The 23,721-nt window shown below is 36.5% G+C and overlaps 1 protein-coding gene across 6 annotated transcripts in view; it reads right to left on the bottom strand.

The window, feature by feature from the left end:
- The window catches only part of LOC126762490 (collagen alpha-1(XVIII) chain), a 420,330-nt gene that overhangs the window by 146,326 nt on the left and 250,283 nt on the right, over positions 1-23,721 (bottom strand). For 3 of the 6 annotated variants that reach the window (XM_050479265.1, XM_050479270.1, XM_050479271.1), the window contains exon 8: positions 8,964-9,041. The exons of the other annotated variants lie outside the window; for them this stretch is intronic. In XM_050479265.1, coding sequence (XP_050335222.1) covers positions 8,964-9,041 — 78 coding nt within the window. The remainder of the gene's footprint in view (positions 1-8,963; positions 9,042-23,721) is intronic. 6 annotated transcript variants of the gene reach the window in all.

Below are 23,721 nucleotides of genomic sequence, written 5' to 3'. Positions count from 1 at the left end.
AAATCCTTCCCAGTCAGTGATTAGAGTAAATGAAACTGAAAGCAGCACAAAGCAGTTGTATTTTAAAGTATACTTATATGTATGTGTATGTGTTGGTATCACATCAGTGCAGCCGCGTGGTGGCAGTAACTGTTTGCATAGTTAGCAGCTTGTTGATACCGCCATGATTGGTTGTTTATGCAACACGCTGCACAGTGCAAAATATCTCAATAAACCACAAAGCATCCTGTACAGGAAACACCTAGACACATTCACACACACACACAAATGCGCGCCCTAATGATGACATATGCCTGCTAAGTCAAACAGCCGGCTTGCAGCTGGCATTTGGTGCTAATGAATGAATGGATGAATGATTGAGCTCGCACGGCACTGAAACGAACTGGTGTGATGTTCTAATAACAAGCTGCTGTGCAACTACTACCAACAACGCGTCTGCTTCCTGTACAGTTTGCTGCTCGAAATGCTTGAACACCACACAACAACAACAATGTCGGCAGATTTGTATTAGCTGTGATTGTGTTGTCGAATTTTCTGCCGAATGAGACTAGTTTAGTGCTGACGCTATAGCTGCCGCTGCTGCTAATGTTCTGACACCAGTAGTGTCACGTGAGTGGTGATAACACGATATCTGGCTGCTATGCCACCACCACCCGACGCATTGTTCTCTATTTACTTTGGTTGTTGTTTACTGCCGGTTGTTGTTGTCGCCTTCAGCGGCGTAATACTAAATTAATAGCATTTGTAAACAGCGTTTAATCCATCGGAATTGCTCTACAACACGCGCTCGTGTCGCGACAAAACAAAGGCGAGCAAGAGAGCACTCGCACCTCAACAGGCAGCACTAGCACTAACACTACAACAACAATAACAACAACATGGTATTACAACAACAGCAACGTGATAATACCAGTGCAATCAAGTGCCCATCACACCCTGCCGCTGCTTGTTTAGCGGCATGTAGGCTTCGGGTGCTACACGGCGTATACGTAACATTAAATTACTAGTCATTTACTACTACTCGGTCTACTCCCCTTGTGCAACAGCAGTCACTGTGTATGTTATTGTTGTATTTTTATTGCGCTCCGACACAATGACCCTTCGTTCCGCCCCTTCGTGTTCGCATTCGCATTCACAATAATGCTGTCAACTAACCGCATTTGTTTTGGTACGGCAAACCGTGTCGACAGCGATGCGGATTTATTCACATTAAAAGCAGACGCTCAAACGTGTCGTGCACCTGTGTTGGAGAGGGTATATACATATGTCAGATACGCTGTGGTAGTGCCACGCTAAAGCCTTCAACACCACACGAAATCATCTGTGTTTTTGTGTTTCACCCCTTCCTTTACTATTTTCGTTTTTCACATTGCTTTTTATCTGATTTTTCTTGCTGAATTTGTCGTAATGTCTCGGTAGCTTTCGTGTTGTAATGAATGCATGAGTAACTGAGCGCATGAATGACGGGTCTTTGAATCAACTTGTGGTTATAAACGACATAACAGCTTCAAACGCTATACAGAGGTGGGTTTGATTCAAATCTTAAATGCTTGTAAAAAACATAACTATTTGTATATCGTTGCAAATATGGGTACATGTATACATTAGAGTGATTAAAAAAAAAATTTTTTTTTTCGTTTGGTACTCGGAAAAATAGGTTCCTAGGCACCTCTAAGAAAGCCTCTCCAAACATGAGTTTTTAATTGTAACGGGAAGGTCCTCCTACATACAGTTTTCTATTTTTTCTTATTATCAGATAGAAAAATTTATATCTCGCTTCCAACTACTTGAAAAAATATCTTGTTTCTTAAATTTTGTGGGAAATTGAATGCTCTACAAAAAAGGTCTATTATGATTTTTTCGTAAACCCAACCGTTTAAAAGATATTAACGGTTGAAGTTTGAATATTTTTGGGAAAATTTTTTATTTCTTATGAATTTTATAACTCAATGAAAAAAATCATTATGAATAAGGTTTTTGGAGAGGCTTTCTTAGAGATGTCTAGGAACCTATTTTTCAGAGTATCAAACGAAAAAAATTTTTTTTTTGATCCACCTTAATATGCATTGATGTTTGACGATGAATATCTCGTAAACGCTTAATTTAATCGAAAAATCATAGAAGACCATTTTTATAGAGCAGTAAATTTCCTACAAAATTATGAGTTTCATCATTCATAATAATTTTTTTTCATTGAGTTATAAAATTCATAAGAAATAAAAAATTTTCCCAAAAATATTCAAACTTCAACCGTTAATATCTTTTAAACGTTTGAGTTTACGAACCTTTTTGACCTTTTTTGTAGAGCATTCAATTTCCCACAAAATTTAAGAAACAAGATATTTTTTCAAGTAGTTGGAAGCGAGATATAAATTTTTCTATCTGATAATAAGAAAAAATAGAAAACTGTATGTAGGAGGACCTTCCCGTTACAATTAAAAACTCATGTTTGGAGAGGCTTTCTTAGAGGTGTCTAGGAATCCGAATACGAAACGAAAAAAAAAATTTTTTTTTTTGAATCACTCTAATAAAACATATATTAGGGCACATGTGTGTGTCTAATATTTAAATATGTTTCACGTTTTCGGCGTTTTTATGAATCTTTCCCGCTTTGAATATTTTTATGAGATAATTGCAGTAATTGGATAACGTACTAATTCAGGCAAAAATTGTTTTAGTTGAAAAAGTTTGCTTTTGACAGAAAATCATATGGTATTTCATATGTTAAAGTTATTCGTTAATACACGAGTTTTATGGAATTGAAATACACTATAATTATACATAAATGTATCCTTCCAGAAGTTCTCTTTAAAATCATGATGTCGCACCAGAAATTTTATAAACTACAGTTGCTAAGGCAAATGACAACCCAACAGATGGTTAGAAATTCTAAAAGTACACAGATTATCCCCAACAAGTCACAAACGAAAGTTGTAGTATGTTAGTATGTTTTTTTCCAATAAAACAAGCATCCTCATACAGTTTCAGCCAAAAATAACGGATGTTTTCACACATGTGGTTTTCTTTGAGGCAATGAATTTTTTATAATTCGTCCTTTTGACAACTGTTACTTGATTTATACTCAACTTGGTCTGCCATTTCAAAATGGGCAGACTTACTCAGGAACAAAGCTTGCCAATTCTGTAAAAAATGTATTTACTGAAGAACATTTTTGAAGAGCATATTATCTCGAGCTTAGGTAAAGTCGGTTGTTTACACATATAACCTCGAAACGATTGCCCTCAGAAAGAATAGTCAATGCCATATTGCGGGAATATGACCTAAATTTCTCAAAGAGTGGACGAAAATTAGGATATTCGGCTGGAAGTTTATCGTGACAACCGCGCGGTCACTTTCTCAAGATCAATTTTTAAACATACTTCCAAACGCTTATCCTTATGGCAAAGCTAAATTCTTGACTATAACATTCAAATATACACTGTAGATATCTTCTTGAAAGTCACATGACTAAAAAAATCCTTTTCTGAAGCACCCGGAATGGTCTGATCTATCATCGAAATAATAATAATGTGTTAGCTGTAAATTTTTATCCCGGCAAGAGCGAATTTTGGCAAAATATTTATAGATTTTAAAAATGTAATTCGGCAAAAATGAAAGAGAGTTATAAAATTGCTATATTAACATTAGTACCAGCATTAAAAACTGACCACGGACTATGCGAAAGTTGTCAGAAATTTGTTTCAAAAATAGAGGACTTACGATTTTGTACGACGGCATATGAACGAACATTTTGTTTGTTGGGATGCACTTTTATACTCTCGCAACAAAGTTGCCAAAGAGAGTATTATAGTTTTGTTCACATAACGGTTGTTTGTAAGTCCTAAAACTAAAAGAGTGAGATATAGGGTTATATATACCAAAGTGATCAGGGTGACGAGTAGAGTCGAAATCCGGATGTCTGTCTGTCCGTCCGTCCGTCTGTCCGTCCGTCCGTGCAAGCTGTAACTTGAGTAAATATTGAGATATCATGATGAAACTTGGTACACGTATTCCTTGGCTCTATAAGAAGGTTAAGTTCGAAGATGGGCAAAATCGGCCCACTGCCACGCCCACAAAATGGCGGAAACCGAAAACTTATAAAGTGTCATAACTAAGCCATAACTAAAGATATTAAAGTGAAATTTGGCACAGAGGATCGCATTAGGGAGGAGCATATTTGGACGTAATTTTTTTGGAAAAGTGGGCGTGGCCCCGCCCCCTACTAAGTTTTTTGTACATATCTCGGAAACTACTATAGCTATGTCTACCAAACTCTACAGAGTCGTTTTCTTCAGGCATTTCCATATACAGTTCAAAAATGGAAGAAATCGGATAATAACCACGCCCACCTCCCATACAAAGGTTATGTTGAAAATCACTAAAAGTGCGATAACCGACTAACAAAAAACGTCAGAAACACAAAATTTTACGGAAGAAATTGCAGAAGGAAGCTGCACCCAGGCTTTTTTTAAAAATTTAAAATGGGCGTGGCCTCGCCCACTTATGGACCAAAAACCATATCTCAGGAACTGCTAGACCGATTTCAATGAAATTCGGTATATAATATTTTCTTAACACCCTGATGACATGTACGAAATATGGGTGAAATCGGTTCATAACCACGCCCTCTTCCAATATAACGCTATTTTGAATTCCATCTGATGCCTTCTCTGTATAATACGAGTATAAACATTAGGAACCAATGATGATCGCGGCATAAAACTTTACAAAAATACGGTATTTGAAAAATATGTAAATGACGTATAATGAAATCTCGATTATCACTTTATCATGCGAGAGTATAAAATGTTCGGTGACACCCGAACTTAGCCCTTCCTTACTTGTTTTTTCTTGCAGTATCCTTTGAGAGCGACAATAAATCGAAATAATGGATTTTTTGTCATATTAGCCTTATTTCTTTGGTCTTCTGACGTCAAAATCTCATGACTTAATCAACCATTTTCAAAGACAAAAGAAGTTTTGTTGTTTTGGAATTCATCAGTACAAATGTAATTAAGCTTAATGGAGCGTCTCGCAAGATGATTGAAACAAAGTGAATGACTTGACTGAATGAACAGTTCATATTTCATCAAAGATATAGACGAATTATACAACTATTGCAAAGTCATGGGTAAAACTGTACGTCGGAAACATACAAGGATACTGGCATTCGAATGAAGGAAGGGTAAGAACATGATTGGAATACTCACTGATCATAGCCTGTTGGGGGCACCCGCCTACAGAATGAGGTTTATAGATCGAGAAGGAGCACATCAAGCATTTGGGAGGCTTTAGAAAATATATCTAGCAACTCTAGTACGAGTATATTCTCTCCGCCTTGATTTACAATGCCTTGTTTTCATACATAATATTGAGAAAATTTTCATAACTATGATACGAATAATTATTTTTATACTCTCGCAACAATGTTGCTAAGGAGAGTATTATAGTTTTGTTCACATAACGGTTGTTTGTAAGTCCTAAAACTAAAAGAGTCAGATATAGGGTTATATATACCAAAGTGATCAGGGTGACGAGTAGAGTCGAAATCCGGATGTCTGTCTGTCCGTCCGTCTGTCCGTCCGTCCGTCCGTCTGTCCGTCCGTCCGTCCGTCCGTCCGTGCAAGCTGTAACTTGAGTAAAAATTGAGATATCATGATGAAACTTGGTACACGTATTTCTTGGCTCCATAAAAAGGTTAAGTTCGAAGATGGGCAAAATCGGCTAACTGCCACGCCCACAAAATGGCGGAAACCGAAAACCTATAAAGTGTCATAACTAAGCCATAAATAAAGATATTAAAGTGAAATTTGGCACAAGGGATCGCATTAGGGAGGAGCATATTTGGACGTAATTTTTTTGGAAAAGTGGGCGTGGCCCCGCCCCCTACTAAGTTTTTTGGTACGTATCTCAGAAACTACTATAGCTATGTCAACCAAACTCTACAGAGTCGTTTTCTTCAGGCATTTCCATATACAGTTCAAAAATGAAAGAAATCGGATAATAACCACGCCCACCTCCCATACAAAGGTTATGTTGAAAATCACTAAAAGTGCGTTAACGGACTAACAAAAAACGTCAGAAACACTAAATTTTACGAAAGAAGTTGAAGAAGGAAGCTGCACCCAGGCTTTTTTTAAAAATTGAAAATGGGCGTGGCCTCGCCCACTTATGGACCAAAAACCATATCTCAGGAACTACTCAACCGATTTCAATAAAATTCGGTATATAATATTTTCTTAACACCCTGATGACATGTACGAAATATGGGTGAAATCGGTTCACAACCACGCCTTCTTCCAATATAACGCTATTTTGAATTCCATCAAGAAGGCATCAGGCCTTTTCTGTATAATATATACATTAGGAACCAATGATGATAGCGGAATAAAACTTTACAAAAATACGGTATTTGAAAAATATGTAAATGACGGATAATGAAATTTCGATTATCACTTTATCATGCGAGAGTATAAAATGTTCGGTGACACCCGAACTTAGCCCTTCCTTACTTGTCTTTAAATTAACTTTATACATATTTTATTTCTACTATTCTATATCTATTTTATCTTATCAGCGAAAGCATGAAGCCATTTTGTTGAATTACATGGAGTTTAAAGTTTCGGGTGCAACTGAACATTTAATGCTCATGCAACTTTTAAGAATCAAAAATTATTTAAATGTATAGTAATGACTTTATAAGTTTTCCTTTAATGGCGTTTTGTGAGCGTGGCTCTTGTCCGATTATGCCCATTTATGAAGCCAGACTTACTGTGTTGGCAAGCAACATATGTACCAAGTTTCATGAAGATATCTCATGCAAGTTATAGCTTGCAGGGACAGACGGACGGACGGAATTTAAACTTTTTGTGTCATCCTGATCATTTTACATACATATCCTTATATATATCTCGCTTAGTTTTAGGTGGTACGTACAACCGTTAAGTGAACATAACTCTTGTACTATGTAGCAACATGTTGCAAGAGTACTGAAATTAATATTACATTTAAATCGCAGTGCCCGAGGCATTTGAAAAAAAACACATATCTAAGCATACTGAAAAATTTATTCGCAGCAAAAGCAAAGGATCGAGCCGCAAATAATTCAATATTTGTCAAATGTAATATTGCGTTATATCGCCCATCTTCCTATGGTTTCAATGCTGCATAAATTAACCACGTTTTTTGCCGCTCATTAATTAGATAGCTTTGTTAAGTTGTTTAACAATTTCATTTATAATTTCAGGCAGATGAAGATAATTGTTTTTTCCTTGTGTAACCTCACTTAATGTTTAATATCAGTTTGCATAAATAATTCTATATATCTGTGGAGTAATTTGTTTACATAAATAACTTTGGCAATAAAGCATTTATATTAAACGCTTTAAACTGTAATTATTATTTGCTTTTAAGTTGTCTCCGTCATGTTAGCCATTAAGCTATTTTTTACGCAAAGCAATTGATGTTTTTTCCCCAATGCAACAAGGCTGTATTTACAAAAAGACTACTTGCATGTATGTGTGTGTTAATATCAAAATGCGACAAATACACGCGCAACAGTTAGCGCAAAAAGTGTAATCGATGAAGTGCCGCATTTCCATTATTTAATTATGATGTGAGCAGCTATTTACGGCAGCGCTTCAATTGTGTTTTAATTGCATTATTTATACATAAAGCCGCTTATTTGCTGCGAATTTTTCAGCGCCGTTATCTTAATTTGTACAAATTGCGCTGGAAAACGCTGCAATGTGTGATATAATTTATGCCGCATTAAAAACACATTTTTTCTTTCATATAATAATTTGTGTTTTTTGTGTCCTCAGTACAAATGAGTTGTGAAAATATGTTGACAAATTGTGCAAAAATGTATTATTTTTTCCTATAAGTGAGGTTATACACAAAGCCAATCAAATATTAATGGCGCTTGAGAATTGCGCAGACGATTCATGCATATTGGCAATTGAAGGCGGAGTTTGTGCAATCATTTTTAATGAAAGTTGTGAAAGCGAAGAAAATTATGAAGTTCGTTCAAGCGAAGCTGAAATTTTCAGTGTTACGATTATTCAAAAAATTCCTGGCAAATGACTAATTTATTATTTAAGATTTTTATGAAAGCCGACAGCATTTTTTGCCACTAAATACATTTGCAATGGATATGTTCATACATAAACTAATTCTAACATAAATCGCTCAGGAATATATATAATAAAAGTTTTCTTTGTGGGGAATACAAGTATTCAAAACCTCATCAAACACATCGAAATTTATTTTTTAAATAAAATAGTGCTGAGAAAACATAAGAAACCAGGGAGTTTAACATGTCATCGTAAATGGCACATCACTGCTGGCCACGCTGTTATAATGCCTTTCATAAAGCCTTCCTTAAAATTATTATTTTGTCATTTAAGGACTTTGAAATTAAAATTTTTTTAATAGAAATGTTCAGCAAATAAAATTAAATTTATAATCAATAATTTTTTTCAAAATCTAATAATTAATTAATTAATCATATTAGCTGTTCTTACATTTAAGGATTTTCTCCAATATAAAATTGGATTTATTCTAAATTGAATATGTTCAGAAAAAAAATTTAAAATTTTCAAAAAAAAAAATTTAATTTTAATTTTTTTTTTGTTTGTAATTTCTTTTGTTTTTCTCATCTCAAACTTTAAAATACTCCATTTTTACAAAAATTGTGTAGAATATAAAATTCCGAATTTAAATTTTTTTTTAGTTTTGTTTTGTTTAGTCTTAAAATTTTTGGTTTTTAAATTTTTCATAATAAACTGTTTTTTTTTCTTCGAATTTTTGTTTTGTTATCTTTTCTGGAATAGAAAATCGCCGCTATAACTAATAACTAACCATAATATGTTGTGAAGCGATGAAATATTTTTTTTTCGTAATTTCACCTGCACCGTTTGTTTTGGATATTTTGTTTGAGTTGCTACAATTTTCTTACTTACCAACTTCTTTGATGGCGGTTTACAGACAGTTGCCACAGCATCTGGATTTGTATAAACATACAATTGTTGTAAATTTCCCTAATTAGAGTAAATAAAGTTAAATAAATATTTGAACATATAAAAAATCGATAAATCGCCTGAACGCCACAAACTTTTGGGAAAGTACACATCGTCTTTATTTTTTTAAAATCATAATGTTGGGAACATTATTTTTATATGTATGTAGAAAATGTTTAATAATCTGGGAATTCTATAGAGGAATATTATTTATAGAATCATTAGTTTCAAAATAAATAAATGTTTGAAATTTTAGCATATTTCCCTTGCAAATACTTATCACTTTTTGGAACGAAAACTTCGAACATTTTTCTTATTTTCTTAACTTCTTTTATTTCTCCACATTTCGTGTAAAATATTTGTACAGCGGCACTTGCAATGCGAACTTTCCTCACATATTATAATATAGCGCAACAGCGCACGTGCACGTAAGCAAATGTTGAGTGGAGTGATGCAAACGAAATTTAAACACGCAACAAGAACAACAACTGCAACATCCTAAAGCTATTGGCGTGGCGTCAGCGGTGGCGGCGGCAGCCACTTTGATGTGAGTTCATAATGTTTTACATGTTGTTCGACAAGCCTAGCAATTGTTGCTTGCCACTTACCAGCTATGCACATTATTTTGACACTGCCGCGGCCTTCCCTTCTACTGTGGTATGCAACTTCAATAAGGCGAGGAACTTAGGTATGTATTGGCAAGCCATTTCAGTTTATACATATGTGTGTGCATGTGTTCGCTTGCCAGCTGCTTGTGGCAACACACACCATGAGCTGTCAGACTCAATATTTTTCGACTGCGTAAGGGTGAGGCACATTCTAAGCTGGTATGAGGGGCCGAATGTGTATTTGTCTGTATGCCAGTGCAGTTTTTTATTCATTACTTCATTATGTAGCTATGCACAAAGGCATGTAATGTATATTTACAACAACACAGGTATCGCTTCTTGCAAATGTTTAGAGACTTCATTAAAAATTCTGTAAATTATTGTTTTTTTCTTAAGTTAGAAAAATAATAATTTTTAATATTTTCAAGGACTATTTTCTTAATTACCGTTATCGAGTTTTATGAAGAGCTTAATATGAAAGGTAAATCAATCAAAGGGAACTGTGGGACGGCATTTCTAACCCCTTACGTACAGCTGCAACCGAAATCATTGGTTTCGGAAAGTGCAAAAGAACAGCTGGTACGACGAGGAGTGCCGTGTCGCAGCGGAGAGAAAACAGGCTGCCTACCTCGCAACGTTACGATCGACCACAACACGTGCGGGATGGGATAGATACCGAGAGTTGAAAAGGGAAGCGAGATGCATTTGCAGACAGAAGAAGAAAGAGGCCGAAATGCGTGAGTATGAAGAGCTTGATAAGCTGGCCGACAGGGGTAATGCTCGAAAATTCTACGAAAAAATGCGGCGGCTTACAGAAGGTTTCAAGACCGGAGCATACTCTTGTAGAACCCCCAAAGGTGATCTAGTCACCGATGCCCAGAGCATACTTAAATTATGGAGGGAACACTTCTCCAGCCTGCTAAATGGCAGTGAATGCACAACGCCAGGAGAAGGGGAACCCGATTCCCCAATCGACGACGATGGAGCCGACGTTCCATTGCCCGATCATGAAGAAGTTCGAATAGCAATTACCCGCCTGAAGAACAACAAAGCGGCGGGGGCCGATGGTTTGCCGACCGGGCTATTCAAACACGGCGGCGAAGAACTGATTAGGAGCATGCATCAGCTTCTTTGTCAAATATGGTAGGACGAAAGAATGCCCAACGATTGGAATTTAAGTGTGCTATGCCCAATCCATAAAAAAGGAGACCCCACAATCTGCGCCAACTACGTGGAATTAGCCTCCTCAACATCGCATATAAGGTTCTATCGAGCGTATTGTGTGAAAGATTAAAGCCCACCGTCAACAAACAGATTGGACCTTATCGGTGTGGCTTCAGACCTGGAAAATCAACAACCGACCAGATATTCACCATGCGCCAAATCTTGGAAAAGACCCGTGAAAGAAGAATCGACACACACCACCTCTTCGTCGATTTCAAAGCTGCTTTCGACAGCACGAAAAGGAGCTGCCTTTATACCGCGATGTCTGAATTTGGTATCCCCGCAAAACTAATACGGCTGTGTAAACTGACGTTGAGTAACACCAAAAGCTCCGTCAGGATCGGGAAGGATCTCTCCGAGCCGTTCGATACCAAACGAGGTTTCAGACAAGGCGATTCCCTATCGTGCGACTTTTCAACCTGCTTCTGGAGAAAATAGTTCGAGCTGCAGAACTAAATAGAGAAGGTACCATCTTCTATAAGAGTGTACAGCTGCTGGCGTATGCCGATGATATTGATATCATCGGCCTTAACACCTGCGCCGTTAGTTCTGCTTTCTCCAGGCTGGACAAGGAAGCACAGAAAATGGGTCTGGTGGTGCACGAGGGCAAGACGAAATATCTCCTTTCATCAAAAAAACAGTCGTCGCACTCGCGACTTGGCTCTCACGTCACTGTTGACAGTCATAACTTTGAAGTTGTAGATAATTTCGTCTATCTTGGAACCAGCGTAAACACCACCAATAATGTCAGCCTGGAAATCCAACGCAGGATTGCTCTTGCCAACAGGTGCTACTTCGGACTGAGTAGGCAATTGAAAAGTAAAGTCCTCTCTCGACGAACAAAAGCCAAACTCTATAAGTCGCTCATAATTCCCGTCCTGCTATATGGTGCAGAGTCTTGGACGATGTCAACAACTGATGGGTCGACGTTGCGAGTTTTCGAGAGAAAAATTCTGCGAAAGATTTATGGTCTTTTGCGCGTTGGCCACGGCGAATATCGCATTCGATGGAACGATGAGCTGTACGAGATATATGACGACATTGACATAGTTCAGCGAATTAAAAGACAGCGGCTACGCTGGCTAGGTCATGTTGTCCGGATGGATGAAAACACTCCAGCTCTAAAAGTATTCGACGCAATACCCGCCGGGGGAAGCAGAGGAAGAGAAAGACCTCCACTCCGTTGGAAGGACCAAGTGGAGAAGACCTGGCTTCGCTTGGAATATCCAATTGGCGCCACGCAGCGAAAAGAAGAAACGACTGGCGCGCTGTTGTTAACTCGGCTATAATCGCGTAAGCGGTGTCTATGCCAATTAAGAAGAAGAAGAAATCAATAAAGGCATAAAAAGGGTTCGAAATTATTTGTCAATCTAAAAAATTATTCTTCGAAAATTATTATTTTCATAAAAATTATTGCTGAGAGAAAAATAGATGCCACGCAGTTCATATGTAGCACCATGCTGTTAATAACCTGTTATTGTGTCCTTAACAGAGCATTCGTTTAACATTATTAGCTGTTTTGACGTTTCAGAATTTTTGCAACTTCAAATAAAAGAAACATTCATAGAAAAAAATTAAAAACAAAAAATGTATTCCTTTTTATAAAAATTATTTTATAGGTGGCAACTCCAGTTATATGGAAAAGTTAAATTTTTTTAATAAAGTGAAACTTGGGTCTAACTGTGTGAGCGTTGTCTATGCCAATAAAGAAAATGCCTTTGGTCCAATATAACAGTTAACCCTTTTCTAGGAATGCAGGCGATTAGAATAAATAACGTGCATTTATTTTAAAAGTTCCTGCTTTTATATGCACCCATGTAGATATGTATAAATATGTGATGGCATACCACTGTATATAATATCGTGTAGCGTGTGTACTTCAAATATTGTTTATTTTATTCAATAACATAATCCCTGAAGTGTAGCAACTTTGATCCTTTCTCAACTTGAACTTCTTCAGCTTGCACCACACTAACACCAACACAAAAATTGTTTTTCTTCGAAAGAAAAGTATTGCACTCAACTGTGAATAAAATAAATGACACAATTTTTTCACTCTTCTGCCAAGCAGCGCCATATTAGCCCAAATGTTGCAACTCTAATAAGTTACTAGTTCGCTGGCACGACAGCTGAGCTACCCAACAACAACAACAACAACAGCTAAGTCATAGCAGCAAAAAACGCGCAAGCAAAAAAGGTAAACAAAGTATGTTAGTAACAACAGGCGCCTGGTGGCACATAGCTGGCGTCGCGCTGCCATTTTGATAAATGTGAAAGCGGCGGAAGTTTGCTCGAGATTTACGAGTTGTGGCAGGCAAACGCCAAGCTTAACTACAAGCGCCACGCCAAAATAAAAACTAAACGCTGCCGCAAACTAAATGCCAACGTTGGCTGTTGCATGGTGGAAGCTGTGACTGAACTGGTTGTTGTTGGCGTACTGTTGCAGCAACCAAAGTGGCACAAGTTGGTGTTGCACGCCACAAACGCAGATTTTCATTTTCGACACGTAAAAACGAAAATAACTGTAAACTTATAAAAAATTACTTTTCAAGACAAATTCACGCCACATAAATGAAAGAAATGAGCAATTTGCAGCAGAAAACAAAACGAAAGCAAGCGAAGCATATACAAAGAGTATAAACAAGAATAATAAACCCTATAACATTTGATACGAATTTTCTTGACAAAAAGCCGTTAACCAAGCAAATGTTTCTATTATGTAATAATTTTAAGTTTCTTGCCACAAAATTGTTGCATTCAAAAAATAAAAAAAATGTCACGAAAAAACATACAAACGCCGCAGCATAGAAGCAATCGAAAAAATTCTTATCACATACCGTTACCTTGCAGTACTCCTCAAAGTAGCATGCCCATTTATTAGGACAACACTTTCAGTGTTCAAAGGTGCCTTCGTCTATTTTTCGTTTGCTACTTTTTTATTCGCTCTGCTTCGTTGTCTGTAGTGTTGTCGCAATGCTTGTTTGCTCAGCTGTTTACTTCGCTGCTTGTCTGCCTACCATGTTGTCACGTTATCTTGTCATTTTGATGGATTTCGGCTATAAGTCTTTGTGGGCAGAACCGAGCTACAACAAAACAACAACAACACGCCGACAACGCGACAGGTTGGCAGGCGACACTGCGTCAGTGCGAAGTGCCAAAATCAACGACAACCACAACTCTGACGTTGACGCCACACCGTTCCCTTTTAGCTAGAACTTGCAGAGCCAATCCCAGTTTGTTTAGCCGCATGGACCTGAGTGAAGCAGGTGAGCCAGCAAGTACATTTGCACGTTGCGCCTAGATAAAGGTCTAAACCTAATTTGTGACTATATTTGCGGGCTCAGGTTCGCAGTGAACTCGACTGCGTGAGTGCCGATAAGAGTTGTTGCAAATTAGACTGTTGGCAGCTTCAGCAATTTGTTTGGTTTAGAAATGAAGAATTGATATTTTTAATATAACTAACAAGCTTGTTTCCATTTTTAGTTTATTAGAAATAAAATAATGTATATAGTGGATGACAGAACAAATTTTCTATGAAAATTTTAAGGTGGCGATATCATTGCTCGCAGAAAAGCCTTTTTCAGATTTTTCTAAAATAATTTTTTATGGATGGAAATAAATTATTTTTTTTGAAAACTGATATCAGCACCACAACTTATACTGTTATGTGCAAAATATCATAAATATTTAGGTTCTCAAGGTCCATAACAATAAAATCATTAGGATTTAGGTCCAGATATAGTCACGAAAGTCTTGAAAAACTGTGTCTTGAAAAAAGTGTTTCCATGAATACAAAGTCATTCGATATTTGGAATAAATCGACAATACAATTCAGTTTGGAATGTGCAACCCGTTGTGGTACACATCCATTATCGAAAGTTGTAACCTTTAACTTTTATGAATGAAAAGCTGTCGAAAAAAAACTGTAGAAAACTAATATCACATTTAAATAAAAAAAAATCATTTATCGTTTAACATATTGACTTTATTCACCAATGCTTCACCACTTTTGCTTGCATCAATCATTAAAACCTTTAAAAAGCACACATACTTTTCTGACGAACATAAACAGATAAGCAAAGCAGCCAATTCAACGACTGAAACACACGTACTTACGCAATAACACGTTGTTGTTGGCAACGAAATGCAAGCAATGCATTGCACATCTGTCTCTGGCTTGCTTTTCCGGGCCGCGCTGCGCTTTGTTGCCAGGCGAGATTTCAAATTGAATGCCCATTTTTAATTAAATTAATTAATTGTAATACTTCAATGGCGGTTGAATAAAGCATTCCACATGCCTGCACACTATTAAATGCGCGCAGACAGACAGACACACTTTCGCGTTGATAAAATATGTGTGTTCATTGCAGGCAATTCAATAAATCCAGCGCCAAATATGGCAGCTGAAATCAGCGCCGTTTCATGTCACTGATCAACTCCGTCAATGACACCTGACCTGCTGGCATAGGCGACTGCATTCGACGTTGCAGACGCGTGTGTGCGTGCTGTTGCAAGCGTCTGCTATCCTTCAATGCCTTTTGAAATTCACCGGAATATAGTTGCACTTTAATTGAATAATTATCTCTTTTTTAAACAGACCAAACCTCGATATTTTAATTAAAATTTAAAATATTCTCAAATGTTGTTTGCAGTCTAGCAGTTTTTGAAATGATATACATACTTTCAATATTTATTGAATGCTTGTGGTTGCTACACACGCCACGCATTTAGAGTTTATTATATCTTTAATTTTGAATAAATACACAAATGCCGCCAAATATATGCACAGCGACCAAAAGCGTACACACGCACTGGCACATAAAGAGACAATTATATACTCTCTTATTTGTAAAACATCTGCAATGTGTGCTTGTTGACCACTTTTGTGGCATACTGTTAAGCATGTAGCAAGCGCGTATATATACAAATCTGCACTCATACACACAAATTATGTCGGTTTAACAGTGCAACTGCGTGTTATGTTTGCGCAAATATGTATATAGAGCATACTTCTCTCCCTGCGGTATGGAAGTGAGGTCTTGTCCTACCAGTGAGGTCAAAAGTTCAGTATATGAATGAGATAAGCCGAAAATTTAATTCTTAAACATAGTTGCTGAATCCAATAAGAATACAAAATTGTAGTATTTGTAAAATTGTTAACATTTATATTATTACACACAGGTATGAAAAAGCATAATGAAAATAATTGTATACCATCAGATCAAATTTGACCCGGACTAGAGATTATAAATTATTACTATCGCTGTCGAAATGCAAATAAAACGCCCCACTAGAATCACGCCAATGCTTAATCCAAACACTTATTTCACACCTCGGCTGGCTTCAGTATACTCAGTGAATTTTGTGCTTTTCGTTTTCGGCTCATTTTTAAAGGCCTATATATTTTTAGACAGTGTTCACGTGAAGTTCCAAGTTCATAAAACCGTACTCTGACACTGTACGTTTCGTTAACGTAGAGTGCACAGTTATGTTGTCAAATATCTCTTTTGCAGCTTTTTCTCGAAAAGGCTTTTGCAAAATATTCAGGTCTTTTGGTACGAGCGTAGAATTGACATGCTTCATACCCAAAACATTAACCAAAGAGGATTGAGCCACGCATAAGAGTTGTTGATAACTTTAGCTATCTCTTCAATGCCAATATCTGTTCTTTAATCTGTTCTTCTGTTCTGGCGGGTGGACAACTCGTATGGGACACGTTTTCGAGGATTTCTGGAGCTTAATTGAACGTATTGCGCCTCTCAAATACTTGTGTTTTTGATGAGGTCGGCTCCTCGAAACATCTTGGCAATATTTGAAAAGACTTCATACTTTTAATCCACTAGAAAATCAAAATTTCAAGCAAACTTGTTGTTCACCTTTTATCTCCAAACTACAGGTATTCGTACGGTAAGCTAACATCGGAAAAACACGCATTAATTAACTTATGGAGATCACCGTTAAGATGATAAAATAAATATAAGGTTAACTGGACCATCTGGGGACTGGACGCGGCCAAATATGACTAGATGGTATATAATGAGGTTTGAGCTAAAAGTAAAAAAGTATACTTTAATTTGAAATGGAATTGAGAAAGAATTCCATTAAGTGTCACACTGCACTTTCAAAAAAAACTTTTTTTTTTGCTTTTTCGATAGTTTATATATTCAAAAATATCTTGTGAAATTGGCAAGGTCGTATCTTGAATGGTTTTTGGATGACAGCGTTCTAAAGAGCGACCGCTCGGGGGTGCAAACATATATAAGTGAAACTTTAAACGCGTTTTTCTCGAAACGACATTTTTCAAAACTGCTGACATCACAACTCAACGAGAAATTGACCGATAATTGGACTACGATATTTTTGATTGATTGAAAATTGTCTATTTGGCATAATAAAAATGACCATTTTTTCTTAAAAAAACGATTTTTTTTTTCAAAATTCGTCATTTTCTTAATTTTTGACATTTTTCAAAGATCGTAGTTCATTGTATAGAAAATATATTTAAGTTTAATAAAAATTTTGAATTTTTTTGTTTCAGCTACTCATTCGACCGGAATCATGCCTGCAGTTGAGGCACTTTTTTTCGGCACTTCCGCAGACAGCACATAACTCCGTTATTTTTCAATATTTTTGTAAAAAAAAATTTTTTAATATAGCTAAAAATATACTTTATTAACGTCGAAACATTCAATCTAGTACTTTCCTTTAAAAAAATTCACGAAAATCGCCTAGTTTTTCATGCGTCACACTGGTACAGCCCCTTAAGTAGAAGCAGGCATAGTTAAGAAGAAACAAAAAGAATGCAAATAGACGTATGATGAAGCTCAAGACACGTCAGTTCTAGCAGACATGCTCTCAGGTCGACTTCGATTTAGCGCTCACAAGCATTTTTTAAAAACACATTTCTTAGTAATATTGTACTAAATTCAAAAAAAATGCTTTTAAGAGGATCGCTCCTTCTGTTGTATTGTACTGAAAGTGTTAAAATATGAAAGAATCCCAGAAACTTGCCGAGGGAATACTCTGAATCTTGTAGATGCCGAAAGAATAAATATTTTGCCCCTCGAATTTCAAATATATTTTTATTCAAATAAACTATGAAAAAGTCGAGTTTAAGATGTTGAATTTGAGTTATTACACTCTTAGTAACAGTAATGTCGAGTTTGTGGTAAGCTGATTTTATTTGTTGCTTATTTTATGGAAATTGTTTTTCAAATGCGGCCTTCTTAAATAAATTTATGATAACCTTGTACGAGGGCATTTAAATTTTAGCAACACATGAAAACAGATAATTTGTTTCAAATGCTTTCCTATGATAGAAGGGCTTAGAAAACGATAAAAGATTGGAGACTTTCCAAAAATTTGGATAATTTGGACATAAATTCGGACTAATTTCTAAAACGAATTTTCCAAAAAAATTCTACAATATATTGTGGGAAAGAATATTTCACACTTATATCAATAAAAGACGAATAAACTTATTTAGTCTAATACTCAGACAAATAATACGCAGATTATGGTCCAAGTTTTTGTTAGCAGATAACATTACAAACGCAAACAAAAAGAAAAAATTAGCGCAAAAAGAACACAACAGTTTGAAGTGTTAAGAGACATCAGCAACACATAGAACACGCAACGCAACACAACACGAGTAACAACAATATTGTCCAACAGAGGCTTAAGCCGGCGCCGGAGCTCACACGCCTAAGTACTCGCTACAAGTGAGCACGACTTTGAAGTGAGTATGGGTGTACATGTGACGGGCTCATAATGAAAATGAGTATTACTTCCGGTATTGTCGCCACGCGAAAGAGACGAAGGCAAACAAATAGCAACAAAAAGAACAATTGTTCCTAGATACACTACATAGCAGATACTTAGTACAAAAGCTTTCGTTATTAACACAGACGACGCACTTGCCTTTCATTCACAGCTCTTTGTCGTTACACGCGGCACTTGTTCGTTTCGCCAGCAAGCACATAACTACTTTGATGTCACTACGCAGCGCAGGATCACTCACTGCTAGACTCGGTGTTGCGTAGTGCGTCGAAAGTTTACAACAACTGTGCTGTGATTGTTATTGTTTTCTGTTGTCTGTCGACTGCTGGCTGTCGCTGCTGTGAACAATGCCTCTGCTGCGTCCGACAGTTATGGAAATGGTGGCGTTAACGATGTTGGCGGTTTTGAGTGATAGTATTTGTTGTGCTTATAGCTGATTGGAATGGAGTGACTGAGTCACTGTCGTCACACGTGTCTGCAGACACGGCGGTTAAAATTTTTGGTTTGTGGTAGATAAACCCTATAGTTATACGGTTTAATTACCTCCAAAAACAAAGCTTTTAAATAATCCTTGAATATAAACATTAACCATACCTTAATAATTGAAGAAATAGGTTTACAGCCGAGACATTATTAAGAAAAACTTGTTGCTCTCTACTAGTTTCTTAATATTTATTCCGATACGAAAAGTGTGTTAAAAAAATAATGGGAATTTTTGTTTTTTGATATTAATAGCACCCTAAATGTAGGCAACATCTGATTGCATATAACAATATCATTGCCTATATTTAGGCTTATTATATAAAAATATTCTTTTTGAAGCCAATAATATCTATCCCTCCATGAAACACAGCTTATGAAAAGGGATTTGCTTTGCTTTTATTTGTTCAGACGCTTTGTAGCTTCATGTTGCACAGACAACGACTCAATCTCTTTACCGCATTTATTCGCTGCGCGTGTTTTTATGCCCTTCAATGTAAGCCGACAGCAACACGAAACGGCTACTCGTTGTTATTTAAATAAACAGTTGTACCTTTCGAGCCGACAATATTCCTATGAATGTGTTATAAAATAAGCGCAACGAGAAAACAAAAGCAGAAACACTGAGTAGTCATCAAACGGGGCAGATAGTTGGCGCCGCAGGGAAACACTCTATAGGTATACAGATATATATATAATATACAGATAGGCAGACACACAGCATACATACAAACGACTCCGATTGAAGGCAAATAAAGTGAAGGCGGTTCAAATGGAAAGAGAATAATATAACTGTACAAGTAGTAGTGGAGCCACGCCTAAAGATTGCAGGTAATGGACTTACGCAAAATGGATGGATGCTTTAGGTGATGAGCGAGCAAGGGAGTGAGGTGTTGTGTGGAGAAGCAGAAGGAGCAGCATTAATGTTGGCAATTTCAGACACTGTATGGCAAAATGGCAATTGCGGAAAATTAAAGGAAATGAAATTCACTCACAACGGAAATAATGTACATCATTATTCGCATGTCCATTCCACAAAACTACAGTGCCTACCTGCACACACACACACAAACATATACACTTATGCACAAGTCTCTTTATAGCTTCACAAGTATGTGTGTGGGAGGACTGTGAATCGACATTTGAACGGCAGGCAAGAAACAAAGGCGCGCCAAAACACACACACACACGCGCGCACACGGACGCTGTCGGGGCACACGTTGGCCACGGAAGGATACATTTTACCTTACTCAACATTGTGTGCACAGCCTAATTAAACAGCGCAACCAAAAATAAAAGAAACGGCCGGCAGGAAGGAGCATAGCACGAATGAATGCTCGAATGAAGGAACGAATAAATTCACTTTCACAATTAAATGCCAGCGAGCCGGTGAGCTGGTGAGACTAATGAGGTTAAGAGCCGGAAGCTCAAGGAAACAAGAAAATTGTATAGATTGTGCGCAAACGGCATGCCGAGGGGGGCCATGGGTGTGGCTGAGTTGTAGTAATTGTGACACTTGGCTTTGCACATACCAACATACGCTGTGTTGAATTGTAATGCCTTTTAAATCATTTTAAAGTGTGAAGTGAAAATATTTCGAATAAATACCCACTATTGAGTAATAAACTGTAAGCAAATGAAGTGAGTAAATTAAAAGAGGCATCAAAGCGACGTGATAGGCTGTCGTTTTAATTGAATAGACATACTTTAGCTACCTAGTTGCTTCAAAAGTATGGTTGTGTGTGGTTTATTACAAAGTATTTTGCTTCTTGAAAAGGTAAGGCTGGCTTTCATTTGTTATAAATACTTTTCACATATCAGTCAGTTTTGACTGTGTAGCCTTTTGTATGATTTATAGAAAACATTTTAGGCAGATCTGTCAGCTACATCCGCTTCAATATCAGATCAGAAAAAAACGTTGCACTTGTGTTGGAAAATTATCCACTCGCTCAAAATGGTTATCCACTGCGTAGTTCAGCTTTATCCATACATTCCGAATTCGTTCTGGAATTTGAATAAAATAGGCGACGTCTTATCACCTCAGAATATTTAAATAAGTTTTAAGAGAAGTAAAGTAGAGTTATTGTCATTGCGGTTAAAACAATGGAATTTTCTTATTTTTGTTGAGCTAAATGTTTCCATTTTGCTTAGATAAAAGCGTATTACTACTAAATTCAATAAAACCAAGTCATCAATAACCCGTGCCCAAAGGTGTTGTGGACCAGTGTTATTTTTGTTTAAATGTAAGTAATAAAAAATGTATATGAAACTGGCTAGAATGGTCATAGCTTGCCTTAAGATAGCTGAATATGCATTTGTCTTTTAAAAAAGTTTAGACCCCTCGTTGTAATAAGCCATCTGACCCATCAAAGAGTCTGAAATTTACACCTTACGCATAGGATACAAACCAAAGTACTATAGTATAGCTAAGAACTGAACTCATAGTCGAATAAACATTGGGGTCATCCGCAGAGTATTGAACACAACCATAGAGTTGGATTATGGAATCGGAATTGGTAAGACCGTATTTACTACAATAATTTACTACTTCACCGCAGACCCCTGATTAATTAGTGGGTATTAATTTTTTTTAGCTTAGTCCCCAGCGATTTATCAACTTTCCAAAATACCTTCAAAACTGAATATTTAATCTTTCATACTTCAAAACTCTATATTGATTCGTTGTTTTAACGCTTAGGGATTTCAAAAATCTTCCCACTTGAACAACTCTTATATAATATTATAATGAAATTGTATAATTTTTAGCTACATTTTTCATTCATGGTAACTCGAATACTGAAAAAAAAAACACATTAACATTTGGCTCCACTGAAAATTCCCTTTCACTATAATTTCTGCATAAACATTCGCATCCGAATTACCAAATTTTCCATGTTTTTCAAACTAGTATACCGATTTGGCAGATCATTTTCAAAATTTCGCAACATTTAATAGGAAATTTATGCGCACTTACCTTAACCGAACCAGAAATTTACCTGCCAACAACAGTTAGTTAACTGTGAATGTGTGCTTTATATTTCACAATGGCACTCGGCCACTTGAAACGAATTCGAGCTAAAATCATTCCCCGCTTTGTTGCTGAATTATTCAGCAGTGCGCACAGAAAGAGAAATGGCTGGGAGCTAGCAACAAGCAGCGGAACGGTAGACATATGAAAGAGTGGGGGAGAGAGTTTGAACATAGACAAGCGCACATTTTTCTGTATGAAAGCATAAAATTTCCGAGCCTTCGGCGAAATATTCCAAAATGGAATATTGAGATTCCACAAATATTTAACTGAGCAACAAATGGAGCAGTTTGAGGGAAAAAATTTATTTCTTTTAAAACACCCTATATTTAGCAACTTATAGCGCTTATCTCTGCAGGGAACTTGCAAAACTCATTTGTTGGCCACTGCTAAGTTTCAACACTTTGCTAATGACCTTTGTGATAGCCACAAAGGCTATAACAAAACAACTATAACAACAACAAATATAAAAGTGTTGCTGTAACAAGGCAGCTCAAGCGAGACTGCGAAACTAACGGTAAATGGCAAAAAGGTAAAATAACAACAAATTACAACATTTAATCAGGTATTTGAGAAGCGTTACGAGCAAACACATGTCTTCTGCTTACAGAAGCACACTCACCCACACTTATTCTATAACATAGCCTGCAGCTCTTACAGCAGCTTCAGCTTTTTAGTGTACTTTTAGTATTTTAGCATTTAATCGGGCTCACCGAAACTCAACTGGCTGCCCAAAATTGTTATTCAGCAGCAATATCAACGCTTCAACTCACCACAGTTTGGCTTTAAATTAGTTGGTATTCATTTCAAGTGCCACCGTAAGAACATGTACTAATGTCTGTGTCTATGTCGGCGTTTGTGAGTGTGTACTTGCACACACTGTCTTTGTGTAGTAAAATGTTTTTGGGGCTTAAGTTTCTCTTTGAGCATTACCTAATGACCGAAATACTTGGGTCAGCTACACTTTTAGTTGCTTTTGTTTGCTAAGATGTTTGTACAGTTACTAAAGGAGTGCATAAAGGTATATGAAAGCAAGGCTTCCGCTATAAAAGTTAGGGTAAGTGTGTGAAAGCTCCGCAAAGTGATTTATGTACCCAAAGTTCAAGGCCTAATGAGTAATGTATGCGTTTTAAAGCAAATTTTATAACAAAGGAGATTAGAAATATGTGGAACGCATATGTTGTAAGTAAAAAGGTACCAAACAAAGTCTATAGTTTAGGGTATAGAAAGGGTTTGCGCAAAGGTGTTGGAATTGTAAGGAAAAATGTGCTTTTTTGAAGAAAATTATCATCACTCTGAAAATTTAAACTTTTGAAAATACTGCATACTTTTTAGCGTGAAAAAATGTGTTTGTAGGTTTTTACAATTTGCTTTTTAGAGTTTGCTTTCATTTCTCAAGAATATTAATGAATTTTTTCGACAATGATAGTTTTAGGAGTAATATTCTCGAAGAATCGTGAAATGCTTAAAATTTTTTATTAGAATGAAATAAATGTAAAAGTCTGTTCGTAACCTTTGGCTTTTTATAAGCTGAATCAAATGTCGGGACCCTATTATATATATACATATATATATATATATA

Source organism: Bactrocera neohumeralis, chromosome 6 (genome assembly GCF_024586455.1).
Source record: "Bactrocera neohumeralis isolate Rockhampton chromosome 6, APGP_CSIRO_Bneo_wtdbg2-racon-allhic-juicebox.fasta_v2, whole genome shotgun sequence".
NCBI classification, from domain to species: Eukaryota; Metazoa; Arthropoda; class Insecta; order Diptera; family Tephritidae; genus Bactrocera; species Bactrocera neohumeralis.
This window is presented reverse-complemented; position numbering and strand designations above follow the sequence as displayed.